Source organism: Strix uralensis, chromosome 4 (genome assembly GCF_047716275.1).
Source record: "Strix uralensis isolate ZFMK-TIS-50842 chromosome 4, bStrUra1, whole genome shotgun sequence".
Lineage (NCBI taxonomy): Eukaryota > Metazoa > Chordata > Aves > Strigiformes > Strigidae > Strix > Strix uralensis.
The window spans coordinates 66247767-66260796 of NC_133975.1; the positions used below are offsets into that span (position 1 = coordinate 66247767).

The 13030-nt window shown below is 39.9% G+C and overlaps 1 protein-coding gene across 1 annotated transcript; it reads right to left on the reverse strand.

Annotated features, from left to right (window-relative positions):
- Nucleotides 1-512: 512 nt before the first annotated feature.
- DCK (deoxycytidine kinase) lies at nucleotides 513-12593 on the reverse strand. The gene is made up of 7 exons (XM_074867035.1): nucleotides 12321-12593; nucleotides 11142-11260; nucleotides 7988-8181; nucleotides 7076-7223; nucleotides 5432-5547; nucleotides 4847-4946; nucleotides 513-1838 (listed from the first exon to the last, which is right to left on the reverse strand). Exons 1-7 carry the CDS (start codon nucleotides 12388-12390, stop codon nucleotides 1812-1814), a joined length of 774 nt encoding a protein of 257 aa, XP_074723136.1. The 5' UTR covers nucleotides 12391-12593; the 3' UTR covers nucleotides 513-1811.
- Nucleotides 12594-13030: the final 437 nt, after the last annotated feature.

The window sequence follows — 13030 nt, forward strand, 5'->3', positions numbered from 1 at the left end:
TCAATTCCTGTAATTAAATCCACAATTTTGACAGCTGAAACTGTAGGAATAATTGCACTGTTAATCAAAATAAGTTGTTACTGTTCAGACTGTTGCCAAGAATGTTTTAAAGGCTTCTACTATGTGTTTCAAGCAAATCTGAACGTTCCACCTCACTTCACTTCTGGAACAAAGATCTTAAAATCTTTCCTTTTACTAGGCAGTCTTGAAGTCCAAAATATTTTCTACCATACTATTACTACCTTCCACTACAAGATAAATATTATGCAAAACACTTCTACTGATCAGTAAGTTATACAAATGATACATTTTATATAATCCTGTGTCTCTATCCCATAAACTCATTTCCCACACATGAAAAAAGTCCGAAGCCAGTCACAGTGTTTCAGAAATCCTGGAGAACAGAGAATACATCATCTTAAATTTATCTATTGTACTAGTATTACATACCAGCAATCTACAACATTAGTTCTTTTACAAGACAAGGAAGCCAACACTATTAAGCACTGAAAAAGTCTTTCCAACCACTTTTATTTTTCAGTCAATGGTTAGAGAATGCCAGCACAATTCCAACCACATAGGAAGAAATTTCATCTCAAATTAGCGGGTATTACAGGCATCACAGTGGACAATAAAATGCTTTACGATAAAACTTTGCATTCAAAAGCTGACTGTGCAATCATTCAGAAAGGTTTAAAGCAGAACAAAGAAGCTCATAAAACACAGTACTTGAGATGTGTACCCTGTATAGTTTATATTTTCTGCACCTGAAACAAAAGTGGCTCAGTTAATAAAACAAGATGCACTAGAACAGCAGCTACTCCACAAAGGTCTCCCCTTCTTACTACAAGACGATGAGAAAGGACAGCCTACTTCAAGTATTGCAGTACCTTGCGTAAGCTCCCAGAAGGCCCAGTTAAATGGAGAAGCTGGAACAAAAGCAGGAAGCCACCTCTGACATCCAAAATGTGATTAAGGAAAGGTTTAGAAACACGTCATTTACAGATGGAGGCCATTTGCAAAATTTTCTCCTTCCTTTTACCATACCCATCAAGCAAACATACTCCTCTACAGGAAAAGAGCACTTACCAACAATCAACAGCTCTGTTTTATTAAGAACGTAAAAAAAATTGGAAAAAAACCCCCACCAACCATGCTAGAGAATGGAAAGCCTCTTAATATCCTAGTTTGCAGTGCACAAGGAAAACAGATCTAAAAACTGATTTGGCATCTACAGAATTTCAGCCATATTTGGATTTGTTTAAATTCGGTGTATTCTGTGAAGAACTTCATCTATCAAAATGGTCAGGCGACATTTTTTTTATACCTTACAATATAAAAGTCCAAGCTATACTAAAATTCCCTCACCAGCAAAAACTGTTTTTACTTTTTTCTTCCTCAGAATGAGACATTGATTACAAATCAATTCCACTAAAAAAAACACTCAAGAGAGATAAAAAAACACTACCTTCTTGAAAAGTTGAAATAGCTATTGGGCACAAAATAAATTAAAAAATACAGTAAAATACTCCAGAAGAACTTACTGGTCTGATTAGAAACAGGTGCAGTATTTGGGAACTCTGAGAATTCTAGTATCTTCAGAATTTGTGTGTGTTATTTAACATAATACTGAACAGACCTACTGATTTATTTAATCATTTCCCTTTCACAGTTTGTTTGTTCCTCACAATTACATCAACAGGATTGAGTCCTGCCTCTCCAGAGGCCTTCCATAAAAGCAGAAGCTGTATTTCAAACTTTGATCACACAGATGTTTGGACAGTCTGACTCTGCCTGCGCTTCAAAGAGGATTATAAGGTGCTCAAAAATTCTTTGACCTGCAAAAAGAAACAAATATTGTCAATGAAACTAAGTATTTATCAACAGAAACATACAGCAACTGCATTTACCTCTCCATTGCTTTATGCTTTATTGCAACCTACAGAAACAGGAACTGGGAAAAATAATCTTAGGCTTGGCTATGCCATTTCTTGTCCATCAAGAACTTTTTCAGCCATGGTAACCTGTAATTTAGGAGGCACAGAGAGACATGCATTGGAATGATGCTCATTCCTCCCGTGGTCCTAAACCACAGCCCTACATCACAAATGAATTATCTTAAAAGCAGGTCTAAGCTAAATACGGGGAAGATAATGACCACCTTGAAAGATCTGTCATTTGGAAAACACCAAGTCACACCCACTACCAGAACACCATTCATATTAATGTCAATGAACAACCCAATGCATCTAATTAGTATGTTCCTTGGAATTTGAGGTTGGCAAATAAATAATAAAACAATACCTAGCAAAACCAAAGTACTTGAAAAAAATCTGATACTGTAGAACAATGCCATAAATAGTTCAGCTACTGTTGAACTTGATTTCCGATATTTCAAGAGTGGCAAAAATGGCTACAGCTACCAAAAAATTACTAGTTCTGGCCCGTAGAACTCCGAGTCACTTAAGACAACATCTTGAATTCTCGTCACTACCAAAGGCTGAAGGAAGACAATGTGCTGAGAACATGCTTCTTGCCACAGTACGTATGCATTTTTGGTGTGTTCCCTCCACTCCCCCTCACCAAAAGAAAAAGAATAATTACTCCCTCCCATAAAGCGTAGGGATAAGAAGAGGTGGCAGCAAGGGCCTGGCCACCTTTTTAAAAATATAACCCCCCAGAAGATACAAGACCCAAGGAACACAGAGCCTAGGCAAACAACTCTCTCTGTTTCAAGAGCATCCTGGCAACTATCCTGTGATATAGCCTGAACTGGCAGCATTTTCCTCTCTATCCACTCAAGCTAGCCTACTGCACAGAAAGGAATTGACAATTCACTAGAGAACATGGCGTTATTCTTTTGGCAGAGGCTCTCAAACACAGAGAGCATCTGCAAACGTTTTGTCCAAATTCTTGATGTGAAATGGAAACAGACCTTGGATTGCATTCTCTAACTGTGACCCTTCCCTTCCTAGTTCAGGGCTCAAGGAAGTAGAGAAGGGAACACATAACTGTGCCAATACCCTCACCTGAAAGGTGTCACAAGAAAGCCACCCTCCACTTTAGAAAGCAGCAACAGTAATAGTGCATGATGAACCTTACCACAGTTTACACACTAGGCATAGCTTCAGGACAGGTCTCAAAGCGAGCATCACAACAGAGGTGAGAAGGAAGCATACAGGTTTTAGATGCCCACTGGACGTAAATGTACACTAAAGGCCAACGCACCCAGCCTCATGAAGAGTGTAGTGGTTCTGGGACTCCACTTTGGAAATGCCAAAAAATAGCTCCAATACAGGCTTTTAGGCTGTTCCCAGATAACCTGACAGATACACAGGAGTAACTCCTCTGAAATCCCTACTCAGGTGCCTGAGCTCGGCCTTATCTCACATTGCAGATGGGAAGCATATTCATTCCACAGCTGCAATGTCCGGTCATTCCATCAATTAACAAGCTTTAAAAGAGCAAATACCATGAAGGCTGGTTTTAATCAGGTGAACAGTTCTACTTCTCAGTGGATAAACTGAGATCAAAGGACAAAGCTGCTTTTCTCACGAGGTAAACAATTTATTTCCAAAGAGCGGAAAAATGTGCACTTACCATTGCTAAGGTCTGTAACTCATTGCAACCACTCAAATAAAAGTCAGCTGAATCCCATCAAGATTCAAATACCAAACACCTGAGCAGTTAAAATGCTGATGGTTTGGCCTAGCTTTAAAATATTATTACACCTTTTTGTGCTAAGGATTATATCTTCTTAATGCAAACAGAAACTTCTGCTTGAATTCTTATATCAAATAGACATTTTTTCCACGCCTTCCAATAAAACTAAAACATACTTTTGATTTATATTCTGTGTTACTTCCTAAACAAAGTAGAAAGCTACATTTGAAAAGTATTCCCTGAAGTTTCAGACCACTGCTTTTGAGATGGATTTTGAATAACACTAATAAATACAACTGAAGGGAAAAACTTAAATGATAGTGCCAATTTAATAAACAAGACTAAAAGTAAGGAGTATTGCAGCAGGCTGTAAGACTGTTTGTTGTATGAACGTAACTCCATGACTTAAATATTTTAGAACAACGATTATACAGTGAAGTATATTTTTACAGCAATTTTTAGAGCAAAGGATCCCTATTTGCATTAGCTATACTGCCCTTTGTTGTGACACGCTAACCAGAGAAGAGGATAGACCATGCTCTCTTTTGTTCAGTTAGAAATATCTGCAAAACCTAAAATAGTCTGCCATTGGCTCACTGCTTTGGATCAAAATTAGGCTGCAGGTTCAGTAAAATCATCCTTCAATTTTCCATTGTAATTGTTATGTACTGTATTTTCACAGTACCTGGCACCAAAGTTCTTTTACTGACTAGCACTGGAGGTTAGACATTTTCACACCTAATAAAAGGAAGACTTTACCCCTGACAGCCAACTCGGACCTGTGTAGCCTTCTTCCTCTCTCTCTCAACAGCTACCCTCATCCTCTTCCACCCCCATTCACAGTTCTTAGCACCATGTTAGATCCTGGACAATGTTAGAAGCAGGACATGGCAAGTAACAGGTCTTTCAAACATTTGAGGGTTATTTAAATTAGAAATTATATTTGCAAACAAAGCTACTAGTGAAAGTCTGCTCAAATAAGCCTGAATATTTCCTCCTCTTTTTTTTTTTTTTTAAATTTATGGAAAATTTGTGTAGGAAATAAAATGAAGAACCACAAGTTCTAAGTCTTGTCTGACTTCAAAGAATGCTACACTTTAAGATGCAAGAAGTATGCTGAAGTCATTCTGATACGCTGGCAATTAACCTAAATCATCAGTTTGCTCTGCTTGTGAAAATTTACCTTTTCAGTCATGTGATCATATCTGTCCTTTTTGCCTTTGAAGTCTTCATTAACATCTAACGTTAAAATAGGTATTCCCTGTAGATATTCAAAATCCGTTCTGTATTGGGATAAAAACAAAGGAAACATTACTAGCTGAAAAAAAGTACATATCATTCAAGTCCCTGTCAGCATTTTCATTGTTAAGAATACCATGAAAAAAACTGCATATCTAAATTACAGTCATGAATTCTGAAAATAAAGGAGCCTGAATTTGCAGTGTGGTTCCTAGGATATATTACTGATTCTTGAACATTCTGTTTCACCAGAACCTAATGTTAAATTCAACTGTGTATTAAAATTAGCTCAGCTGAATCCTCTGCTGTTCAGAGCTCTATGTGAAGAGAACACAAGGCACATTGCATGTCCTAGCAAAAATTAACATGCTGTAAAGCCAGTACTACTAAGGAAGAATAGATACAAATATTCCTTGAGTTTAACTTTACATATCACAGGAAAAGCTGAAGTTTCACTGGTGGAAAAAGCACTATGGAACATCCTTACAGAGATTTACCCATCTTTAAGTAACCATTAAACAAGCCCTACCGCAGTGTCCTGTGCTGAAGCCAACTTTCGTGTTTGTAGTGAAGCTTCTCCAGATATTCAATGGGAATTTCTTGCTCTTCATCTCTTCCACGCAAGTAAATCCTATTTAAACATTTCTGAAGGCAAAAGATATTGAAAAAAAGAGAATTGGTTGTTTTTGCAGACCTATAGAGAAAATCTAGTTTGCTGAAGTGTTTTTTGCCAACCCTTCCTACTGTGCTCAATATGCCACTCTTTGCCAAAGGTGAATATTCAATTTGCTATCTTACAAGCACAGAAACACTATGCCATGTTCAACTGACGGAGCCCATGGACTACACACAAAATCAAAGGAGTCAAGGGATCACATCATTTCTCCACCACAAGGAAAGGTCTCAACTAAGCTCTTTATTAAAAGAAAGGGTACCAGTGTATTGCATGAAAAGAGCACAGAAATACCCATTTGACATTATAGACAAGCATTTCAAAATCTCATTATGTATTTCTGGCTCTTAGGAACCTAGTAAATAATTTGTTCCTGTCCTGAACACATCCAAAGCTTCAAAAACAAACCAATCAAAACTGTTTAAAACTGTTGTACTTTGTAATTTAAATATATGTTCTTGACTTAAAGAGTTAAAAGAAAAGCCCTCCATGGTGAGCCTAGTAAAAAAGGCTTCAGAGAAACTCTAGCATGTTACAATATGCAGTTGTTTACAAGAGTAACAAAGTTGAAAGCATGAAAGCTGGAAGCAGGGAAGTATGGAAGTGACCTGTAAGTTAATTACAGCAATTAGAGCTCTTCTAAATTCTTATGTTTTTCTCTTGTTGATGTTTCATACTCAAATGATATATTCATTATGTTGTTCTCTCCTTTTAAAAAATATCAGATGCCCCAAGATCAAAGCATTGTCATAAAGCCTCACTCACAGTAGGTGCATTCATCTGGCTTAGCTCCATCGCTCCAGGTGCAAGGGCTTCACACACCCACCCCCCAAATCAGCTGTGACATTAACTATAAATTGTTATAAGTATCACAGCAATGTTCCTATAACTATTTTGTACTTTCCCTTTTTTTTGTTTTTAGTTCCACCATTTTTTTCTGGTTTGTTCTTGTCATATATTCTGTTTTTGTAGTTAGAAAATCATTATCATCACATTTTATTTAAAAATAAACAGGCTACATTTGAAAGAACATTCTTTCTTTAAGTATTTCCAGACTGTATTAGTCATAACTCAAGTATTATAGTCTTCAGGGGAATACTACAATCTGAACTGAACTCTAATTCTTAGGACTCTTACAGTGAGAGGTAAGGGTAGCTCAAGACTTTGAGAAGAGTACATTTCAAGGAGAGTTTCTCAACTGTTTCCTTGTCCAAGACATTCAAAGCAATCCCTAAAACAAAGATAGGGTGATATGTAATGTGACCTTACTGGAGTTGACTGCAAGCATATTATTCTTTTATCATTAAAAAGGTCTAGAATCACCTACATTTTTTACGTTTAGTTAAACCCTACATTTACACCTACTTACATGTAGTTAATCCTACAGTTTTTTATGAAAAAAAAAATACTATGGAAGCATAGACAAAGATCAAATTTTACAGGCGAGGCATAGAACATGTACTCTCATCCTCTGTGCATTCATGAATTTTTATTCCCCACCTCAGGAGTGGCTCTGAGATAAATGATCCCATCCAGTGCCAGGCTTTGACCAAACTGCTTATTCATCCAGTCATGCCAGTCTTGGTAAATAGTCCATTCCGTTTCATTCATGCAATCAGACTCATATAAATTAGCTGCAAAGATATATCTGTGAACACAAAAGAGTTACATAAACAAAGATTAGCCTGAACACAGTCATTACTTTGTTTGCATGAAGTACTGCACAGTAACTAGAAAAGAAGCTGAGCATAGCAGTTCTGTAACTTCTTTGATGTGTGCTTGGACTGGAAATAAACAGCTAGTATCCCCATCCTGTAACTACATCCACTACCATTGCCCATAGCAGTGTCCACAAAAGCAGTAACATTTGAAGCTCAGGTATCTGTTCAGGAATAATCTAGAGACCACCACTGGTTTGTACACTGTGGTCATTTATTTACAATACGTTAGAACACAGTGAACACCTAAGGACTGTATGATGGGATTTAGTTATTAAATCTAACCTTCCGAATTCAGAAACAGAGAGCAATATGAAATAACCAGGCCTGTCTCAAGAAGAGTAAAAGAAAACAAGACTAAATGACAAAGAAAAAAAATTGCCCTTGACTCTTCTTGATGCTTACTCCCCTCTTTTCTTTGAAGGGAAACATGCATGCACAAATCATAAAAAAACTACCCACATACCTAATCAAGGTTATACAACAAAACTATAAATGCTCAAACTAGTAATTTTACTTCACTGTCAACACCAATGAGTGAGATAACAAACCACTTGAGGTTATTGTGATTCACCAGTATCAAAACTGCAACAAAAGGAGGTACAAAACTCAGGCACACTCTGCTTTTTATTTATTTCTGCATTTTACTTAGGAGAATTTTGATCTCCATTCTAAGGAGCTCAGTCCAACATACCTGTCACTGTAGACAGATCGCTCAAAGAAGACGACAGGATTCTCTGCCTCTCTGAGCTTGTCATCAAGGGATCTGAGCTGAGCCCGGATCCTGCTGAGACATGCGTATGTCTGGAAAGTGAAAGACCACCTCTCTGGTTTGTCATACATCATCCGAAGCACATTTCCGCCACTCTTCTGTGACTCAGTCAGCTCCTGGTTTTAAACAAATACAGTGACCCTTGAAGTTGAAAGGTGGATGATTAAGGGAAAACAGAATCACTCTACTACGTTAAAGCTGTTCAGACTTTATTTCAGGTTTACAATTGCATCATTTACCTCTCAACCCTATTTGTAAGACAAAGCATAAATGCCAGTAATGTTATTTCTCCTTTGGCACTGAGATGAATAAGTAGCTCTCTGCAACCTACAATGCCAAAATGCTCAAGTACCAAAACACTTCGATCACCATTTACAAGCTTTAATACAAGAACTTCATCCTATCAGTACAAGAAGTCAACAACATTGTAGAAAAATCCATGCTCCTGTTACTCTGTCAAGTATGAGCTTAAAGTTCAGCTTGTTTTGTTTTGCCATCTGTTAATTACAGTTCATATGGTAACAGCTCCTGATGCAGCATCTTATGCTCATCTTACCTGGGAGGCTCAGAACAGACTCCAGGCCAAAGGTCTCCCTCGGCCTGCAAGCATAGCTCAAACACCATGAGACAGCCACTAAAGCTCATGGAAACTGAAAGCTGTGTGCCTCACTAACTAAAAAACACCCTACCAAAGATGGCTGCTTCTGTCTGAATCCGTTTGCTACACCAACACCAAAACCAAATATTGACATATTTTCAAAAACCTAGAGGTAGAAGTCATTGCCTAGGTGATAGCAATTAAGATTCTGGAATTCCAGATTTCATCCTCATCTCTAATTCCTTGCAACCATACCTACATGCCCAGCACCACGCTCTGACACCGTGGCCAACTGGCACACAAGCAGTACCCACAGCACTGTACTTTCTAAGCCTCCAAAAGGCGGTAGCTACATGCAGTGCACTTCCAGCAGTCCCCAGGCTACCCTAGTGCTCAAACTGTGCCTGGGAACTGCCTGGAAGAGCCCTAGCTGGCATGGGGTAGAAGTCTGCTAGGGACAGGGGACACAGCCTGGTCCCACTATCCAGGAGATGCCCCGCTACTCTGTAGTCAAGTAGAGAAGATGCAGCTACAGTGACCTTTCACAAGTCAGAAGACCCTTATTTATCAGTTTCACCAGTAAGAAACAAAAGATAGAACTATCCTCTGGAAAAGATTCCAATATCCTTGAAAAACAGTATACGAAAAAGGGCAGCACTAAGCTATCTGAAGTGTTTCAGGTGCAGCTTTCTTAAGATCTAACAATTACAAAAGCAGTAATACACACCTCTCTCTGTGAACACACACACACATAAAAAAACTTCCCAATTTTACTTTTTTTTCCTGGTACTGTGGGACAATGAAAGTACCAGCTTTATTAAAAATGGAAAAGTGAACATCTACTTTTTGATATTAAACTACATTAAAAAGCAATAATCAAGATACTGAATGCTGATAACTTTCCTCAGAAAAGGGAAGGAAAAGGGTAAAAAATAGGCAAAGGCCTATTGTTTAGGCTGTACAATATTCTTACTAGAAACAAAACTGGTGTGCAGCACTGTGCTGCGTCATAGCAGCTGCTGCTCTTACTGCAGGAATTAGCCAACAGAAGGGACAAAGTTACAAGCTATTGACAATGCACACAAGACTAAGAGATACCTACAGACACATGACAAACAGATTAACACACACAGAGTACAGGCTTGTCTTTAGAAACCTTTTTTTGAAGTGTTTTCTGATTTTAGAGTGTTTTCTAATTTTAGAGGTCATATATAACTTCATATTTCTGCAAACCAGCCAAAGCAAAAGGAGAAAAGAGCAAATTATTAAGTCCAACTTCAGGGATGATTATGATGGATTTGAAATTTTACGTTAAGCTTACTGGACCTGAGTGGGATGACATTAACTTTCTCCCCACAGTGACGTATTTTGTGTTTGTGGATGAAACAGCATTAACACCACTGTTTTGGCTATTGCTGGACAGCACTTGCACAGCATCAAGGCTTTCTGCCTTTCCCTGTCTGCCCCCCAGCAAGGGGGCTGGGGTGGGTAAGAAGCTGGGAGGGATGCGGGCAGGACAGCTGACCCCAACTGCCCAAAGGAATATTCCACACTGCAGAACGTCATGCTCAGCAATTCAGCTCAGGTTCTGGAAGAAGGAGGGGAGGTCTTTGTCTTCTAGAGTAGCTGTTGCTCAGAGACTGGCTGGGCATTGGTCTCCTTCTAGGAGGAGGTAAGCAATTGCCTTTGCATCACCCCTTTCTTATCCTCTTCCCTTTGCTTATTAAACTGTTTATATCAACCCATAAATTGTCTTGCTTTTTTTCTTCCCCTTTTTCTCCGCTCTGCTGTGGGGAGGTGAGCTGGTGTTTGTGTGGGTCTTTACCTGCTGGCTAGGGTCAACCCACCACACTAAATTTTAAAAAAATCTTTAACCTGAAGTTCAAGTCTATTAAACTCATTTGTTAGCTCAGTTCTTAACAGAAAGGACTTTAGTCTGGTTTTGTATTTGGATTTACTTTGGTATCATGAAGAAAGAAAGAAAGAAAAAAAAGAGCTGTCTAACTCTGAAAAAAATGTAGCTCAGGAAGTCAGAAGCAACACATTATAAGTTTACATATTTATTTAACCAAAACATGTTGGTTTTTTTGCCAGATCTGAAAAAGAAAAACCTTCTACAGTTCATCAAAGCCTGTCTACACAGCAATGACTTTGGCCACTAGGTAACAGCTGGTTTGCCAACAGAATTACAGGTAGCTGACAGAAAAAACAACACGATAAACAATTGAGCAGTAGTTCATCATTTCCTAGACATTTTAGAGGACACCTTCCAGGACAACCCTCTGCTCTCACCTGGTTAATTCACAGTTGCTACAAGTAACTTCTGTCTAACTTTTTTCCATCCCTTTCTTTTATACGTAAAATAGAAAAACATTTGACTTGTTTTTTGTTCTTTTTTTTTGTTGTTGTTGGTTGTTTGTTGGGTTTTGGTTGCTTTTTTTTTTTAAAAAAGTTTTATCTTCATTTCTTTTACAATACCTCACAATCCTCTTCAGACTTTTGCTGAACATTGCACCATCTAGCTACAGGCTCAGGAACAACTTCCCATTCCTCATCAGCTTGTTTGAGAATATTCACAAATGTTGATTTCCCTGCAGCTGTAGAAAAAGCATTCAGGAAGAGTGGCAGTCAAAAAACACTGATAGTGTCATTACTTAACTACTATACAACTCTGTTTTGAAGTCCCATAAATGAGTCTCCCACACGCATGTACTTGTTCATGACAAACATGAATTAGAGACCTATCATGTACCACATATCATCAATTAATTAAGCAATAGGGTTTTTCTTTTTTATTTTGTACCACACAGCACCAATAGCTAATTTAGCAAAAACCACAAGTCTCAGCCCAGATTAGTTATCTAAGTTCTAGGAAGTTACCTTTGCAATTAGAACACTAAATCCTTATTTTTTAGAGATACTTAGTGGTCCACTCTCAGGCATGAAGTAGCAGTCTTCCTAAGCTATTTTAGGAACAACAACAAAAAAGCAAGCAACTCTGAAAAATGGGAAGGAAAAGTGCTGGTTTCTCAAATGAAGACACAAAGTACTTCATACAGCAATCATTAATCTGAAAATTGAAAAAAAAAAAGTTCAAGAAATTTTAAACAGAAATACCTAAACCTAAGAAAAGCCAATCAGTTGGCTATCAACCACCAAAGTATGTATCAGTAAACAAACTGACACCCTGGCAATTCCTATCTTCGATTTTTTGCCTCTTGCAAAAAAAAAAAAAAATAAGAGTATCTCATTATGAACAGCCCACAACTTTTCCTGCTCTTTATAACAGTTAAACAGGCTTCTCTTGTTAATTACCAGGGGTATTAAACATTACAAGTTTGACCTGACAATCTGCACTTACACAGGTGTTTTACATTACAATCAGGAAAGGCATGGGAGAAAACTTATCCAGGACTTCAACGCATCTTTCAAAAGGTGAATAAATTAAAAAATGGAACAGAAAGTTCCACACACACACCCCCCCCCAAATCTCGTCATTTTTATGGCATTAATTCCTACGGTGGCAGCATAAAGTTTTGGAAGTTATTAATTGGGTGTCTCTAACCCCCGCCGAAGCCCCCAAGCCCCGCTAGAGGCCAGGCCGCCCCTCCTGCCCCCCTCAGCCTCCCCCCGGCCCGGCGACCGGCGGCGACTCACCGATGTTGCCCTCGACAGCGATCTTTTTGATCCTGCCCTCCAGCCGCCCGCGCTTGGGCGGAGTGGCCATGGCGGTCAAGAGGCCGGCGGAGCGGGGAGGCCGCCGCTGCCCGCGCAATGGAGATAACGGCGATAACGGCCGCTGCGCTCGCGCCCGGCCCGCACCCGCCTTCGAATTTGGCGCGCGGCGGGCGTGACAGCGCGGGCCCTGACGTCACGATACGGGTGGCGGCGAGGGCGGAAAGGGAAAGGCAAGGCCCGGCCGCGGGAAGCCAGCGCGGAGGGCGCGCGGCGGGCAGCCGGCAGGGCGGGCGGTCGAGCTCGGCGCTGCGGATTCAGGCAGAGCTGCGGCAGGAGAGCGCATCGATGGGCGGGCGCCACCCCTGCCACGAGTTGCTCGGTTCTCGGTCCGGCGCCTAGTCCCGGGCGAAGGGAGGGAGGGAGGAAGGGAGGGAAGCAGGCTCGCCTTCCCCGCCTCCTGGGCAGCGCTCTCCCACGGCCACAGGCAGAGTTTCCTTGTACAGGGAAACGCAGGGCTACTCGCCTGCCCTCAGAGAAGGTCAAAGGCCACATCGCCGTGACCAAAAGGCCCTCACAAGCAACCATTTCCCTCAGAAAAACTTCCAGAAATATCTTACAAGTGACACGCAGGTTGGTGCCACTAGTTTAGTGGGTTATTGCTGAAAACCCCAGAACGCCCTGCCAGCCAC

Excerpts from the sequence above, each read along its gene's own strand:
- DCK (XM_074867035.1), bottom strand. The coding sequence starts at position 12,390 with ATGGCCACTCCGCCCAAGCGCGGGCGGCTGGAGGGCAGGATCAAAAAG. Across the intron at positions 11,261-12,320 it reads CGCTGTCGAGGGCAACATCG|CTGCAGGGAAATCAACATTT; the intron begins GTGAGTCGCCGC and ends CTTTTTCTACAG. Across the intron at positions 4,947-5,431 it reads CTTCAGCACAGGACACTGCG|AACGGATTTTGAATATCTAC; the intron begins GTAGGGCTTGTT and ends ATCCCAATACAG.